Raw genomic sequence first — 14,307 nt, 5'->3', positions numbered from 1 at the left:
TCCCAAATGACATGGATAGTATCTAGTTTTACAGATGGAGCAAAACTGAAAAACACTCGGTCAAAATGGCCAGAAAAAAAAAGCACCAGTGAATAAAACTGCTGTATCTCTGTGCTAAAATAAAACATAGAAAAGGGGAATGATTTTGATGCCCAGGTAAAAGTCTGTAGGAGATCATATGAGTCAAAAGGATTTTGGAAAGCAAGATTTATAAGGCAGGTTTTGAAAGAGCTGTGTTTGTTTAGTCTACAGAAGGGAGGGCTGAGGGGAAAATAAAATAATCTGACATCTAAAGATTATTGTGAAGAAGACAGTCATCAATTGTCTTTTGTACCCAGTTGTGGACGGACGAGAAAAGATTATCTTAATTTACAGAGAAGAAGAACAGGCTACATATTTGTTAAATTCTTTTAAGTCCAAGGACAGTTAAAGGCTGGAGTTGGGCTATCTGGAGATGCTGGAGCATCTTCCTCACTGGCAATTTAGCAGACATTAAACAACAAGTTCCTGCCATCACAGTGCTCTTACATACATCTATCTTTCCTAATTCTGTTGGCTCCACTCAACACAATAAATAGTCGGGAATTCAAAGAAGTATATTTGAAAAATAAATTCTGGAATGTGGAGATGAAATTGGATAGCCTGAACACATGATAAATCATCAAAAATGCAGGTATCTTTTTTTGTCAATAGATGTGTTTTTGTATTTTATATGCCTTTTTATACTTTAATGTTCACCGATTTCAACTTTGAAGTTCATGCGCATGTGATTTCTATTTACAGATCATGGGCAAGGAGAAAACCCTTTACCTATCCACGCGAGCAATGCTATTACCCTGCTTACACTCCTTAATCGTCTGGACGGGAAGCTTGGCTTCTGGTTCAACCACATGCTCTTCAGGTATGTATTGCTTTGTTGATATTACAGGGAAATATTCTGCATTTAAAACATATGTAGTTTCTTTTAAGTCATATATAGATAACTAGAGTGTATTATTTGACAGAAAATCTGAGAAAGTCCTAAGCAAAACCAGAACTTTGATGATCAATTTTACTTTCTGTGGTTAACAGCCTATTTTTACTGTGATAAGTAAAGCCTGTTAGTAATAAAAATGAAACCTAGTATCTGTGCTGTCATAATGGAACCCTAAAGTGAAATTAGTTAGTGATATTAGAAAGTATCACTTGTATTTGTGCTCCAAACCTCAAGTTATTTTATTTTCCTGTACTCAAAAACAACATTAAAGAATATGTATGGTTCATGTTACCAGCATTCATGGCCTTGATTATAACGGGAATCATTCATATACATGCTGTCGGTAGAGCATAAAATATGTGACATAAAAGAGCAAGGATCTTGAAGGAATGAAGCTCATTTGCCTATTCAGAGTGCTGACAGAATTCAGGCTGCTCAGAATACTGACTAGCACGTCTGTTCTTCCTAAGAAATTCAATTTGAAGGAAAACAAGGAAAACATTTAATTATATTTATTACTGTGATAAATACTAAAAATGCAGATCTGGTAGCTGCTTAAAGACTTATGTGTTCATCCCAAGCAATAGTTAAACCCTTCAGATTAAAATGTTTATTTTTCAATGATAATTCTTGTATTTGGTCTGTGAGAGAAGAGGCTATGAACATTTGAAAATGGGGATTTTTTTTGTACCTTCTTCCTTCAAACTGTGTTAGAAATGTTTCATTTATTAGAAGCAGCTGTATTAAAAACATGAATAGCACACAGAGACTCAAGTGCCTTTTGCTCAGTTAAGATTTAAGTAAGAAAGTTAGAAAGAGAGGAAGATTTAAGTCAGAAAGTAAGAGAAGTAGCCCCGCTTCACTTTTGTAGATCTGTCTTGTTATCTTGATATAGAACCAAGGGGCTTCAGTATAACTTTCCTGTTTTGTATGGCACATGAATCATCTAGATTGACCTGCCTTTGGTTTAATTTAGTTTAATTTTTTTAAGTAAGACACATTTACTTTTGTTATTTGAGAATTAACTTAGAAGGAGGACACCAAAGTCTTGAAACCTTTATAACACAAGCCAATCCAGAAAAAGATTGGTATCAATTCAGTGTAGTTAATTTTGGGAGTCTTATTTACCAACAGTAATTGATGGCATTTTAAGTCTGTTTGCTACAGGCAAAGTAACCGTATGTTAAAATTCCCACCGAACTGTGGAACAAGCATATGAATCACAAACCTTTGCCATCTTTAGATTAATATAGTTCAGAAGAAAAACAGTTTTCCTCAGAGAAGCTGTTGGAGGAACATGTCTAGCAAATAACCTCAGAATGTTTAACTCACACTTTTTACAAGGAAAGGAAAATAAAATTTCTGGATAGAACTAAAATACTGCTTTATAAACGGCTCTGAAAGTTGAGTGACTTGACTTCTCATTAAAATCCAAGAAGTCGCTTGTTCTCCAAGATGTTTAATGAAGAGAGAATAGTGGTTCTAAATTGTGAGATGCTTTAATGAATAAAACAAATTGAGAAAAATGCAGAACTGCTAAGTCTCCTTTTATTTACAGTTGAAATCTAAGCTAGCCTGCTTTTACTTGTCAGAACTTGCTCTTCAGCATGGGTATTAATTCAATAGAATTAGTAAGTGAACATTCACATTTATAGTTTGAAGGTATAAAATATGAACTCTATTTTCTGCATTCCCATTTAATATTTTATTGATCATTTAATCCTTTTTTTTTTTTTTTTTTTTTTTCTGACTTAGGAAGTATTTACGTAACCAGAGTGGATTTATTAGGAAGAAAAAATTAGTTTCCTTGCATGTCTTCAGAGGCCCAATGCAGCTATTATGGAAATCGACTCCCAGCAAGGGTCTATTATCTAGTTTGGATAGTATGATACTGAGAAAAATATATGGCTAAGAGTATAGAAGGCTCTAACCTCCATTTTCAAAGGTGCCAATTAATTTGTCATTTAATAATTTCGAAAAATTTTCTTCAGGCTTTCTTAAGATTAAATAAGGACGTTCAGAAACAGTAAGAATAATTAAGGGGCAGTTAGGGAGAGGAAGAATATATGCAGTTTGATTGAGTTGAGGTAAACAACCACAGACAATTAAACTGGAATGATGTAATAGCATTTAAGTTAGCAGCAGAACGTATAATTGGAAGGCGTGTGATAGAACTGGGAAAACATGATGTGCAGTCGTTCTGAGTTAAGCTATTTTACCCAATTTAATAATGTTTTAAAGAGATGCTAATCCCCTATTTAGCACGATCGAAATCGGACTGGACAAAGTGCAGTCAGAAGGACAATCCTGTGGTTGGGTATAGGTTGGAAACTATAATCATTGGCATTGAAAAGTTCAGGAGTTCTGGCCAATTTTGAGGACTAAGAGAGGGTCAGAATCAAGAAAATAGTTTCTCTGGAGTATTAGAGATTGCTCCCCATAGAAATATTGTGATATACCAGGACCAGTATAAAGAGGAGGATGCTCTCTTAATGCAGTTTGTGTGTTGATTTGTACAGCCCAGCTTTCCATCTAAGTTTCCCCAAGCACTGAAAGTTATTTTAATTGCCCAATTTCTATAAAGTGCACGAATAACTCATCGGGGATGCTTTTGGCCCCTTCTTTGAGTGCTCGAGTAGACAGATTTCATTGCTGGTGTGTATGTGCCCTGTGAGCACAAGGCCAAATGATTTGGACAAGCAGAGTCTAGTAGATGCTGTCAATGGACTACTACTTGAAGCACCCTTGTTTCTCTATCCTTGGGGCATTAAATAGTGGTGTGAGTACAAACATTCAGGATTTCATTGTTTCCATCCTACCACGACGATGGAAAAGGTGCAGTACCTGTGCTGTGTGATTCCTTTAACTTTACATGCAATACTACAATTAATTTCATGCAGTAAATTAGGTCTACTTAAGAAATACGGTTTCAGTTAACATACTAGATATATCTCTTTCTGTAGGGATAAGAGAGCCATAAGTTATGGGGGGTTAAGATTTTCCCTAGCATGATTCTTCAGGACCTGTTTATGACACTGCCGTTACTGCAGAGGTACGTGTCCCACCGTAACATTTCCTCATTCCAAGAGGAAACGTACAGTGGAGGAAGGATAAAAAAACACATGAGTTTGTTTCTAAATTCCATGAGCAAAGCCCCAGTTGTGCTTTAAGGCAGCGTCTCTCGCTAAGTGTCCTACAAGCTGTGATTCTGGGCTCCTGGGACACATCTGTTGCCACGGTCCGCTCGCACTGACAGGGAAGTCTGACGGAAGCAGGAGAGGCGTGATTCCAAGCACGAGCTGCTGCCCCTGCACGTAGCACGGGATAAAAGATTCAGCAGCAATACGGTGCATTTTTGATTCATGTGCTTCAAGTCCAGGGCCTGAAAAGACCAGTTTTAGTGCTTGGATGCTCCCCGCAGGGACCTCGATAGACACTGGCTTTGTGCTGAGCGCCGTACGTATTTAGAGCCCTGGTGGTGGTGATCACCTTTGTAACTCCAGTGCCATCTCACACATAGTGCTGAGTGACTCCTGCCTTTTCTCTTACTCTCTACCAAGCTATCCAGCCTTCAGGAACAATAAACACCACAAATAGATTCCCTTTTATGACTGACTGCAGAAAGAAACGTACCACCACAGATCAGTGACAAAACCTGCTGTACCTCCAGCTTTCTGTACAGGAAGGGTGAAGGGGCTGGCCGTCCAGCGTGAGCCATCAGTGCCTCGGCACTTTCATTTGCTGTTTCAAATTCGGGCTGGAGCAGTATCCGTAATCTCCTAACCAACCGCTAATCCTCAGGGATTTTGAACTGTCAGCCTGCAGGATGTCTGGTTTTTTACATAGGGGTCCGTGCAGCAGATTCCTAGCAGGAACACTGGTCTGCTCTGCACAGTGCAACCCTTCACGAGTCTTTCTGGTGAACCAAGGGGCATTTTTCTGGCCTTCCCCAAAAGCAGTTGTCGTGGCAGCCTGCCTCAGAAGATAGAGAGCTGAAGCACAGTGCCACCACAGATGATTGATTCAGTTCACACAGGTCTAAAACTGTAGGATCAGAAGTTCTCAGACTTAAAAAAAAACAAACAGCACCACTGATTTGTAACACTTGGTTATGGAGTTGCTGTCACACACCATGTTATCGAGAGCTTTCTGCTTCCCAGAGGAGAGATCCTAGATGGCAACAGGTCAATTAAATCCACTTCTAAGTCATCTGTTAAGATCAAGTGAAAACATCTCGGCGTTTATAGTCTCTCACCAAACATTCGGCACTTTGTCTATGTTCTGACTGAAACCACAGCCCTGCCTGACACATGCCACATCAGATGGCTATGGTACACAAAGAGGTCTTCTTCTCATGAAGCTTTGGACAAACCAGTCACAGATACTCGGTAGGCTGTTGTCTTCACGTGTCACATCTTGGATGTGCCAAGGGTCAGGGTGACAGATCTATTCAGAAATGCTCATATTCAAAACCTCTGTGATGCTAAAGGGATGCTTGGACTCTCTGTAAACATCTCTGAGTCAGGACCCTCTGCCTTGAACAAAAAGTACGCTCGGTTTTGTTTCTCGGGGACTTGCCAAGCAAGTGCTGATAATCAAAGTGATAATTACATTTTGTCAACAAGCCAGCAAGGGGTGAGAGTATCTTCAGGAGCTTTCCTATGATGTACGGCTCTGAATTAAATCAAGCAGAACCAGGCAGTGGTTAGGGTAAGAGCTGGTAATGTTAGAGGCTCTGAACCCTTCTAACCTTCAGCACATCACAGCAGGGAGCCAACAGCAGTGACCGATCTTCCAGAGTTACCTTTATCAAGTGGGGACTCCTAAATAAGTGCTTGTCCATACCAGACACGAGTAGGTGCCCCGTTGTAGCAAGAGGGGAACTGACAGTTCCTGGAACAATGTTCCTTTTACCTGCCTAGGAGCACGAGTTGTGGATGCGTTTTCTTTCTGCGTTTTCTGGGTGAAACCTAGGTGAAACCTTGTATTGGACAGTGTAGGAGCTTTGACACTGACTGGAGTCTGCATAATTTCTCTAAGAATTTACCTAAGAGCTCATTTTTCAGCTGTAGCTGCCCATCTTCCTCTGTACCAGGACACAATATACCTCACCTTGCAGTCAAAGGCTCTTTTTGTATTTATACCTAAGAATGGAAACGGGTCTCACCTGTCCATCTCACGATTTTTTACTAATAGAAACTGGGCTTTCCTGTCTGCTGGAGAAACATTCCTGCTCCTTGGAAAATGGGAGCGTACTCTACGGGCTATGAATCTCCTCCTGAAATACTGGGAAACTCTTGCAAGCTTCTGCTGTTTTAATTGTTATGTCAGCTGTGCCTGTTTAAGGTCTACTGCCAAACTCGAGAAACAATGCCCCGCTCCTTTAGAGGAAGCTTGAACTACTTCATCTTCATTTTTTTTTTTTTTTAACTTCAGTTTTCAGCTAAAGTTTACGTCGGTTCCCTGAGCTTTAATTCTTCGCGAGCGATTTTCGGAGCACGGGGCTGGTTCCTGTCGATTGGCAATTTTTCTTCTCTTCATTTCCCCTCCCTACTCTCCTTTCGGAGTCTGCTCGCAGAAAGACCAGCGGGGTTTTAAGAGCACAATATGCATGACTGCGTCTTTTCCTCTAATGCCTCTTCCCTAACAGTGGGAAAGAGTGGCTCTCTCTCCGAATGTGCTCAGCTGAGCTTCCAGTTCCCTGGGATCTTGGAAGGAGTTCTGTGCAATAGCAGCTTCAGCATCTGCCACGGAGAGCGGGTAGGCTGGTGCCTGATCAGTAGAGCTAAGAAGAAATAAGATTTCCAGCACAGAGATTTCCCAGCTTCTACTTCAGAGGCTTTAATTACAGCACCCTTGAACGTTTCTTCAGAATAGCGATTTTTTTTTAAGGTGATGCATTAAAAAGGATGGACTGGGATCAGCTTTTTGTATTCTCAGTACAAAAAATGAGGATGCATCAGATGAAGCTGGCAGTAGGCGGGTTCACAGAAAATATACTCGTGGCATCCTTTGCCTAAAGATGTCTGGATGAAAGAATTCCACATGGATCCACGGAGAGACTGCAGAAAACCTTGGTAGAGGGAACTAGTGAAGCCAAACGGCGTCAGGCTCAGGAACCGACCTGAGCTAAGAGAAGTTGGGTACCAGGACCCGTGGACAATATGCGATGTGCTTGTCCTGGCCCTGCTATTTGCTGGGACAGCACCTGGGTGAGAACCGGCCTACATCTGCTGCTGGGAATAGGATAACGGGCCCAGCCTCAACCAGCCTGACCTCTCTTACATTCTCCAGTAAGGTCAGTTTATGAATCACTGCCCACCAGCCCAGTCGGTGCAGTAGTGAAACAAACACTTCCAGGGCCTCTCCTTCTTTACATCCAACCAGCCAGAGCCAACCTGAGGCAGTCCTTGTCCTCCCTGTTCCTGCAGTGCCAGCTGTGCTAACTGCACTCTGTGGGTCAAAGGTTTTATATGTTAATAAAAGGCCTCTTCCTCATCTCTTTCTCCTCGCTTAATCGTGCCCTTACCTAAACCAAACTTTCTTCCTCTTTATCTCTGTAGAAACTTGTTGCTACCGCTGTAGTTTTGACCAGTGGTTTTTCTTGTTCCCTATGCTTGCCTTCAGATCCTCTCTACTACAGAGAGGAAGCCTGGGAGCCCACCATCGAAAAGAGTGAGAAAATCACTAGAAAAACCATGGGATAGCGTTACTCCCATCACAGTAACTTGGGAAGTGGAATTTCATTCTGTTTTTTATTAAGCGAATAAACTGAACCCACAACTCTGTGCTGCCAAACCTGCACGTTATGTTTCAGAACTGAACAGGCCAGGATCACAGTCTTTGGACGTTATCAGAAATAATTTTCTTCCTTTCCACTTGGGAAGTTGTCCTGCTGCTAGGTTTATCCTCCAGAGACACGTAGGAAGGACAAGGAAATTTGATGGGAAGTCTCTATATTTAGCAGGGAGGAAGGTCGGCATTGCTTACGTTCAGTTCCCTGGTTACTTTAGGCTCCTTCCAATTTTCAGTCGGCAGGAATAGGTGAATGCAGCTAGAGCTTAAAGGGTAGGGGAGCAGGAAGGGATGGAGGAACAGGTGAGGATCTGGAGCCCTTCACAGCATCCTTTCACCCTCTGCCTCCTGGCGCTGGTAAATCCGCACTCGAACAGCCAGTGCTTTACTGAAAAAAAATAATAAAAAGCCTCTCCTGTTTGGCTTTACTTTTAACACCTCAGGTGTTGAGCAAATTAAGGCGAACCTCTGTGCCAGGGCTCTGTCTCTTTAACTTTATGTGTACACCAGCAGGCACAGTAGGAACCCATTCTGTTTTGAACAGCCAATCGCATAAATGGCTGATAATTCGGGAAGGAAGGAATCCACATTTTCTATTACTTCCCTGGCCTACCGGAATTATTAATCTAAGTTTAATGAGTTCTATAGGTCTACTTTATTTTGTTTAAATTAAAAGTTTCTCTTTTAACAAGACCACTTAAAATTAAATACGAAAGCAGGGCAGCCTGTATTAATGTTAAATTTATTAGAGAATTTTAAAATAACACAATAAAAATCCCATGCAACACGTTTTCTGATGCCAAAGTCTGAGAGAAAGTCAAACCACCGAAAGGGTGGGAGTCGCTGGCAGAGCACACGGACCTATAACCTACGCTGAAGTTGCTTCTGATAGCTTTTTTTCCCCCCTTTTAATGTACTCATTTACTTTATATGAATGACTAATAGGTTCGAAATAGAAAAATCCACGGAGGGATGAAAAAGCAGGCAATTTCCTTTTTTTTTTTTTTTTTAAATTCCTCCTGGAGTCCATGAATGAAAGCGGCCGGAGGATGCGATGTACTAGTTCCAGCGTCCTGCAGGTCGTGCTGACCAGAAACAATCCCTTCGGCTCAGCAGCTAGCAGCGATTAGGCCTTGTTGAATAAATCAGTTTTCAGTGCACCGTGTTCTGAGAAATGTATTCTTCCCCTTGCATGTTATGAGCATCTGAGGTTATGTCATTGAACTGATAAAAAAACGAAGCGCTCTTCTGCTCCGTTTTAATTGAATTCCGCTTTCCGTCTACACGGAGCTTACGAATTGTAATTGGAAGACTGAATCATGCAGTAAAGAAAATCCATTAAAATTTCTGTCATAAAATGCAAAAATTAAGGAGCAGAGGTTGGCTATGGAGGTGATTAAGTAAAAATTGTAAAACTACGGAATAACAGCTTGGATGGCAAGAAGACTCCTGTTTTGCGAAGTGGCTATGTTGAGTTGAAGGAGGGCCTTTAAAATGAAAATAAAACATTGCAGACCTAAAGCTGTATCAAAACAGACTGAGCGAGGCAGGGACTTTCTGCTTTAAGAGGTAGTTAAAGGTGGCGATTTCACTCCCAGACACAACCCAGCGTCCTGAGAGCTGCCACCGGGCCCTCCGAGCCCCGACCAGACCCAGCCCGCGGTGGAAAGCCCTGGTTCAACATCAGCTGGCCCTGAGCTCCCTCTGACCATCACAGGCCCTCACTCGTCTTGGAACAAAACCCAAGCAGCTGCTGCTTATATAAACCATGGCGGTGCAGCAGCAGCACCCATCGCCTCTGCCTCTGTCTCCCGGGGGGCTCTTCGGTGCCGGCAGCAGGAGAAACCAGCGCCGGCAGCTCGCAAAGAGGCAGAAGAGCCACCGGGACCAGCTGGGGAGAAGGTGGAAGATGGCCTGAGGTTAGACGACCCCGAGCGTCAGGCGTGTGGCCTTGACGAATCGCAATTGCTCGACAATTGCTCCAGGCTTGGAAAACATCGCCTTATCGTGTCGGTGCTGCATGCACTGATAGAGATTGTTTTCCTTCTGCGCACTGGGTATTTCTAACTCCACTAGCGATGTGTGAAAACATAGATAAGTGCAGGCTGGAGGTCTCCAACTTGAAAGTCTGAGACTTGAAAGCGTCTCCTTCTTGAATTCCTCCTTTTGGCTAGCAGATGTCTGACTTTAACTCCAGAATCAGTCGATGTCCAGCATCTACAGCGCTCTTTGAAATGCCTTTTTTTTTTTTTTTTTTTGAATGGTGTCTTTGTTAGAGCTGGAGAAGTTTCACTGGACAAATATCACAGTTTTCTGCTCGATGGACGCCTTTTGTCTGAATTATCTCCTTGCATAGGTTTCAGCATTGCGGCTGGTGGATACATTAAAGACGAGCAGCGGAGCAGTCCACGCTCCCAGCTCGGTATTTAAGGCAAGCGCAGGAGCTCAGCGTTGATTACATATTTTATACACTGTAAGAACTTAATTTTTTTGGTCTGGACTGTAACAGAACTTCCTTTTGAACCGCTGTCTGCAGTCGCTGTTTCTTCCCCTTTCAGCAAAAGTTTTAGTGATAATATAAACATCAGTCTCTTTCGGTTGAAGGTTTTGTTTTCCATTAAATAAAATGCTCCTTTTTCTGCAAAGCAGCCGAGGCTCTCCCTGAAATAACCTTCTCTTCCTACATCTTTCCTTGTATCTTAACACGTCTGCTCAAGTATAAGAAACTTCTCGGTACAAGAAGGGATGTAGAAAGATGTAAAAAATAATGGGATTTTTTAATATATTAATTAAAAAAAAAAAAGGAAGGGGGAGGCAGCATAGCACTGATATGGGCTCGTACAACCTCAGGGGCACAGAGGGGTAGGATCCCTGGGATTTGCAAGAGAACCTGGGGGCTTTGATTCCTTCATCTACACAGCATTAGAAAGTAAATAGGGTAACAGTCTTGATGAAGACTTTTGTCATCAACTCAGCATCTTCCATGAGCCTTCTTATCTTTCCCTCTGTTTTCAGGTGCATATTTCCAGCAGCCTCTCCCTCTAGAACGACTTCCATGCATGAGAAAAGGACAGGTTGGCTACTAGGAAATTTGACAACCTGTCAGTATTTCAGTTCTTGCTTTCAAACGAGATACCTGCCAGTCTGTTTGTTAAGGTCACGTATTACTCACAGCTCCTTCCCTAGGTGAGATACAAGGGGCTTAGTGCCCTTTCCTAGTCAGATCTTCAGATCTGCCATGAAGGATCCCAATCGTCCTGGTTTTCAGTTCCTTGTTGTGGAGAAGTGTCACAGCCTGAGAACTCCTTTCAGGGAGATCTTCCTGGCTGGAGGAGCTCTGTAGGCACTGTTAACTAGGCACCCTGCCTCTGGAACAATGACTTCTGTATTTTGAAAAAACAAATGCACCAGTAAACACAGTCTTGCGAAATACTTGTTTCAGGTCTTAGGTTATTTTAGATTTTTCCTCGTGGGTCCCTTCCGACTCAGATATTCTATGATTCTTCCTAACCTTAATATATATAACTTTGGAGCATCCTTTAAGCATTATTTTGTCTCTTAGGATCAGTCCTAGCACAATTTTAATTGTCTTTATCTCAGAATCAAGAAGCCACTGGTGAAATTCGGAGACAGGTACAGCGACAGGATTACAACCCTAGCCTGAGCTCCCATTCCAGACACAATCCATCCTCTACCTTGCTACAGATTTAACATCAGCTGTATGGTGTGACTTGAAATGTCTGCAGGAACAGTAACAAGCAATCGGCACTCAGGTGGCAGGGTGAAAGAGACAGCAGTGATATTTTTCAATGTGTTAACCAATCTAGAGTCTTTAAGCATGTTCAGGAAGTTATGCTAAGTCACTTGATTTTTTTTTTCATGTATTTACAGGTTTTACAGCACTGATAGTATGGTTTTTATGACTAGTGTCAAACGTGAAGCTTTCAAAGCCACGTGCCAAAGGTAAGTTAGTTTAACAATCTTCTTTGTATACATTGCTAAAAATATTGTACGCTTGCAGGGGAATTTACAGGGGAATTGAGGTCTCAGCTCTGTTGATAAGGGTGTTGTGAAGCAGCGTGCGTCCCTACAGCGAGCTCTCCTATATACTGAGGAAGCGTGCATACTGCACCAGCTTCTAAAATAGTGCAACCTGATCCCTTCTGTACAGCTCAAGGGGTGGGGGTGAGGAGCAAAACTGAAGGAATAGTAGCCCAGATCCTCCTTCCCTCTAGATTTGGGGTCTGGTTTGTTCCGTTGAGTTAAAAGAGCATTAACTGCATATGGCTGTTATCAGGAAGGACCCTTTGCTCTCCCCCTTCACAGTTCTTGTGGCACAGGCCAGGTTTAATCTAGTCTGTGTTAGGAGAAACTGAGTACACGTACAGGGTTATAATGAGCTTCCTCCTCGTTTTCATTTTCCCTCGCTGGTATGTAAATCATTGCTCTAATGCTTGTAAGGGATAAAAATCTGTAGGAGTTACGAAACTGAAGTGATTGCAGTAATGTGGAGGTCCTGAAGACTGTTAGTCTTCAGTGTTTATCTCACCGTTCAGCATTATAAAGCTAAAATTAGCTAAGCTCCAAATCAAAAGAGACTATCTCATATTTCCCTAACCAACAAATGCACAAAAAAAAAAAAGTCAAGTGAAAGTAAGTTACTAAACAACCCTTTACAAACAAGGACAGACAATGAGCAAGTCAGAAAAGTGGCTTACTGGAGTTTCACTTGCGGGTAGTGATTTAGAAGTTATCCAGGTATAGTAGTTCATAGATTTAACTTGGAAAGACTACCAAAATTAATATTTAGTCAGTAGTTGTGACAGCCAGTCAGTACACTGTCATACAGTAGGATCTTTGTGAAATTTATTATTTTATAAGAAAGGATGTTCAGGCACATACCACATTCAGCCAGAAACAAGGTTATTAAGAGCCCTGAAAAAGTACAGTTGTTTCGCTATTCTGCCTTGCCAGCTGGTGTCACCCAGTTTTCAGCATATTTATTTTTTAATTCTTTGTGCAGTCTAAAGTGTGTATTTCTCATCTGACGATCCACTACTGATTTCTTAATTTGCATTAATCTTATTTGAGATATATTTGTAGCTCTTATATATGCTGAGAGTACATTTTCGGTCTGTGCTAGGTGTCTCTTTTGTACACATTCAGCACACATTTTAAAGTAATGCCCCGCCTGGCTAATACCAGTTATGCATATTAAGAACATTAACTGTACATAGAGAAAATATTCATCAAAACCACTAAAATACTTTTAATTTTTTTCTGAAAAAAAAATAATACTACTTTTTATGAAGCATTAATGCCAAACTTGAAAACTGCTCTGTTAGACATCCCTCGGTATAACTAGAAGGTAAGAGCAGAACCCAGCAGCAGCGACAGGAGAAGGAACTGGTGAAAACGATACTTCTCATTTCCAGCTACTAGAAATGAAAGCTACATAAAGATTTCTCCAAGAGTGCTATCAGTCTGCAGCTAGGAGGGTCACGCCACCCCTGCCTAGCTGCTGGAAGGAAGGGAGAGTTTTCTTTTCTTTCTCCCTTTCCAGAAAACAACAGTGACTATAAAAGGATAGCTAGATCTGTGCTGCTTTCTTTCTGCGCCTCAGGCTCCATGTTTTAAAACTTTTCCTCTCCCACCGTGTCTCGCCCACCGAGAATAACCACTGCACTTCCCCGCTGCTCACAGTTCTGTCCTATGGCAGCAACAACACACAGCGGACGAGCAGTTTCTGCTCGTTTAGGACCGGGTTCCAGGCTTCTGAAAAGCAGTAAGTGGACTTGCAGCCTTGTTAGTTATGCATGGCTGCTGCTTGTTAAAGTGCTACTGTGCAAAAAGGCAGCGACACTGGAAGTGCCTGCTCGCCGAAACCAGGAAGACCGCGCTGTCCGTATCGGTCCCGTTTCCCAGTGTGAGCTCAGGACACCCTTTATGGCTGAGAAATGTGCTTTACGTTTTAAACGAAAGCTTTGGCAATTCCTAGACGAGGCCTTTAGGGTCAGCAGGGAGAACTGCTCGTTATCACTGGGAATCACGAGACTGCGTTTTTTTGACAGAGCAGGGGGACGGAGGACAGAATTATGTTTTTAAAAGAAAAAACTATCAGACACCACCACGTGGTGCAGCCAGAGCGGTCCCAGATGTAATGCTGGAGCAGAAGGTGACCGAGAATCTTTCTCAAGTGTGAGAAGGGAAAGGGGTGACCGTTCAATCATATGCTAAAGTGCTCGTGTCTGTAATTCAGGCAATCTGAAGCAAAACAGACTTAGATCCATTAGTGATACACAAGCTATATTTTCTGTAAGACCTGCAAAACATTATTTTGATCTTGCACACCTGAAAAGCACTTGTATTGGAAGGTAACATTATGTAAAAGTACACCCTGGGTGTACTTAGGCACTGCTTTCGACCTCCCGGTGAATTAAGGTAGTTTCACTTTTCTCTGTACCCTACTAATCCGGCTCTCGTTTCCGATGCTTTTTGATAGTTAAAACAGCAGGGGCTGGTAACGCGAGGAGATG

At 42.0% G+C, this 14,307-nt stretch overlaps 1 protein-coding gene and 1 long non-coding RNA gene across 10 annotated transcripts in view; one reads left to right on the top strand and one right to left on the bottom strand.

Annotated features, from left to right (window-relative positions):
- LOC311445338 (uncharacterized protein) overlaps nucleotides 1-14,307 on the top strand; it is an 80,479-nt gene that overhangs the window by 31,673 nt on the left and 34,499 nt on the right. For all 8 annotated transcript variants that reach the window (XR_014698348.1, XR_014698349.1, XR_014698350.1 and 5 more), the window contains 2 exons: nucleotides 784-901; nucleotides 11,663-11,734. Coding sequence is in view for 3 of the 8 variants with exons in the window: in XM_084537346.1 (XP_084393472.1) it covers nucleotides 784-901; nucleotides 11,663-11,734 (190 nt within the window). In the remaining 5 variants the exon portion in view is untranslated. The remainder of the gene's footprint in view (nucleotides 1-783; nucleotides 902-11,662; nucleotides 11,735-14,307) is intronic.
- Nucleotides 1-14,307, bottom strand: part of LOC311445380 — a 46,667-nt gene that overhangs the window by 30,085 nt on the left and 2,275 nt on the right. Inside the window, exon 2 of one of the 2 annotated variants that reach the window (XR_014698369.1) lies at nucleotides 8,495-11,154. The exons of the other annotated variant lie outside the window; for it this stretch is intronic. This is a non-coding gene — a long non-coding RNA (uncharacterized lncRNA). Of the gene's footprint in view, nucleotides 1-8,494; nucleotides 11,155-14,307 lie in introns of those variants that run through there. 2 annotated transcript variants of the gene reach the window in all.

Source organism: Aythya ferina, assembly GCF_964211825.1.
Source record: "Aythya ferina genome assembly, chromosome: 1".
Lineage (NCBI taxonomy): Eukaryota > Metazoa > Chordata > Aves > Anseriformes > Anatidae > Aythya > Aythya ferina.
The sequence above is the reverse complement of the archived record's forward strand: the minus strand, read 5'-3'. Positions and strand labels throughout refer to the sequence as shown.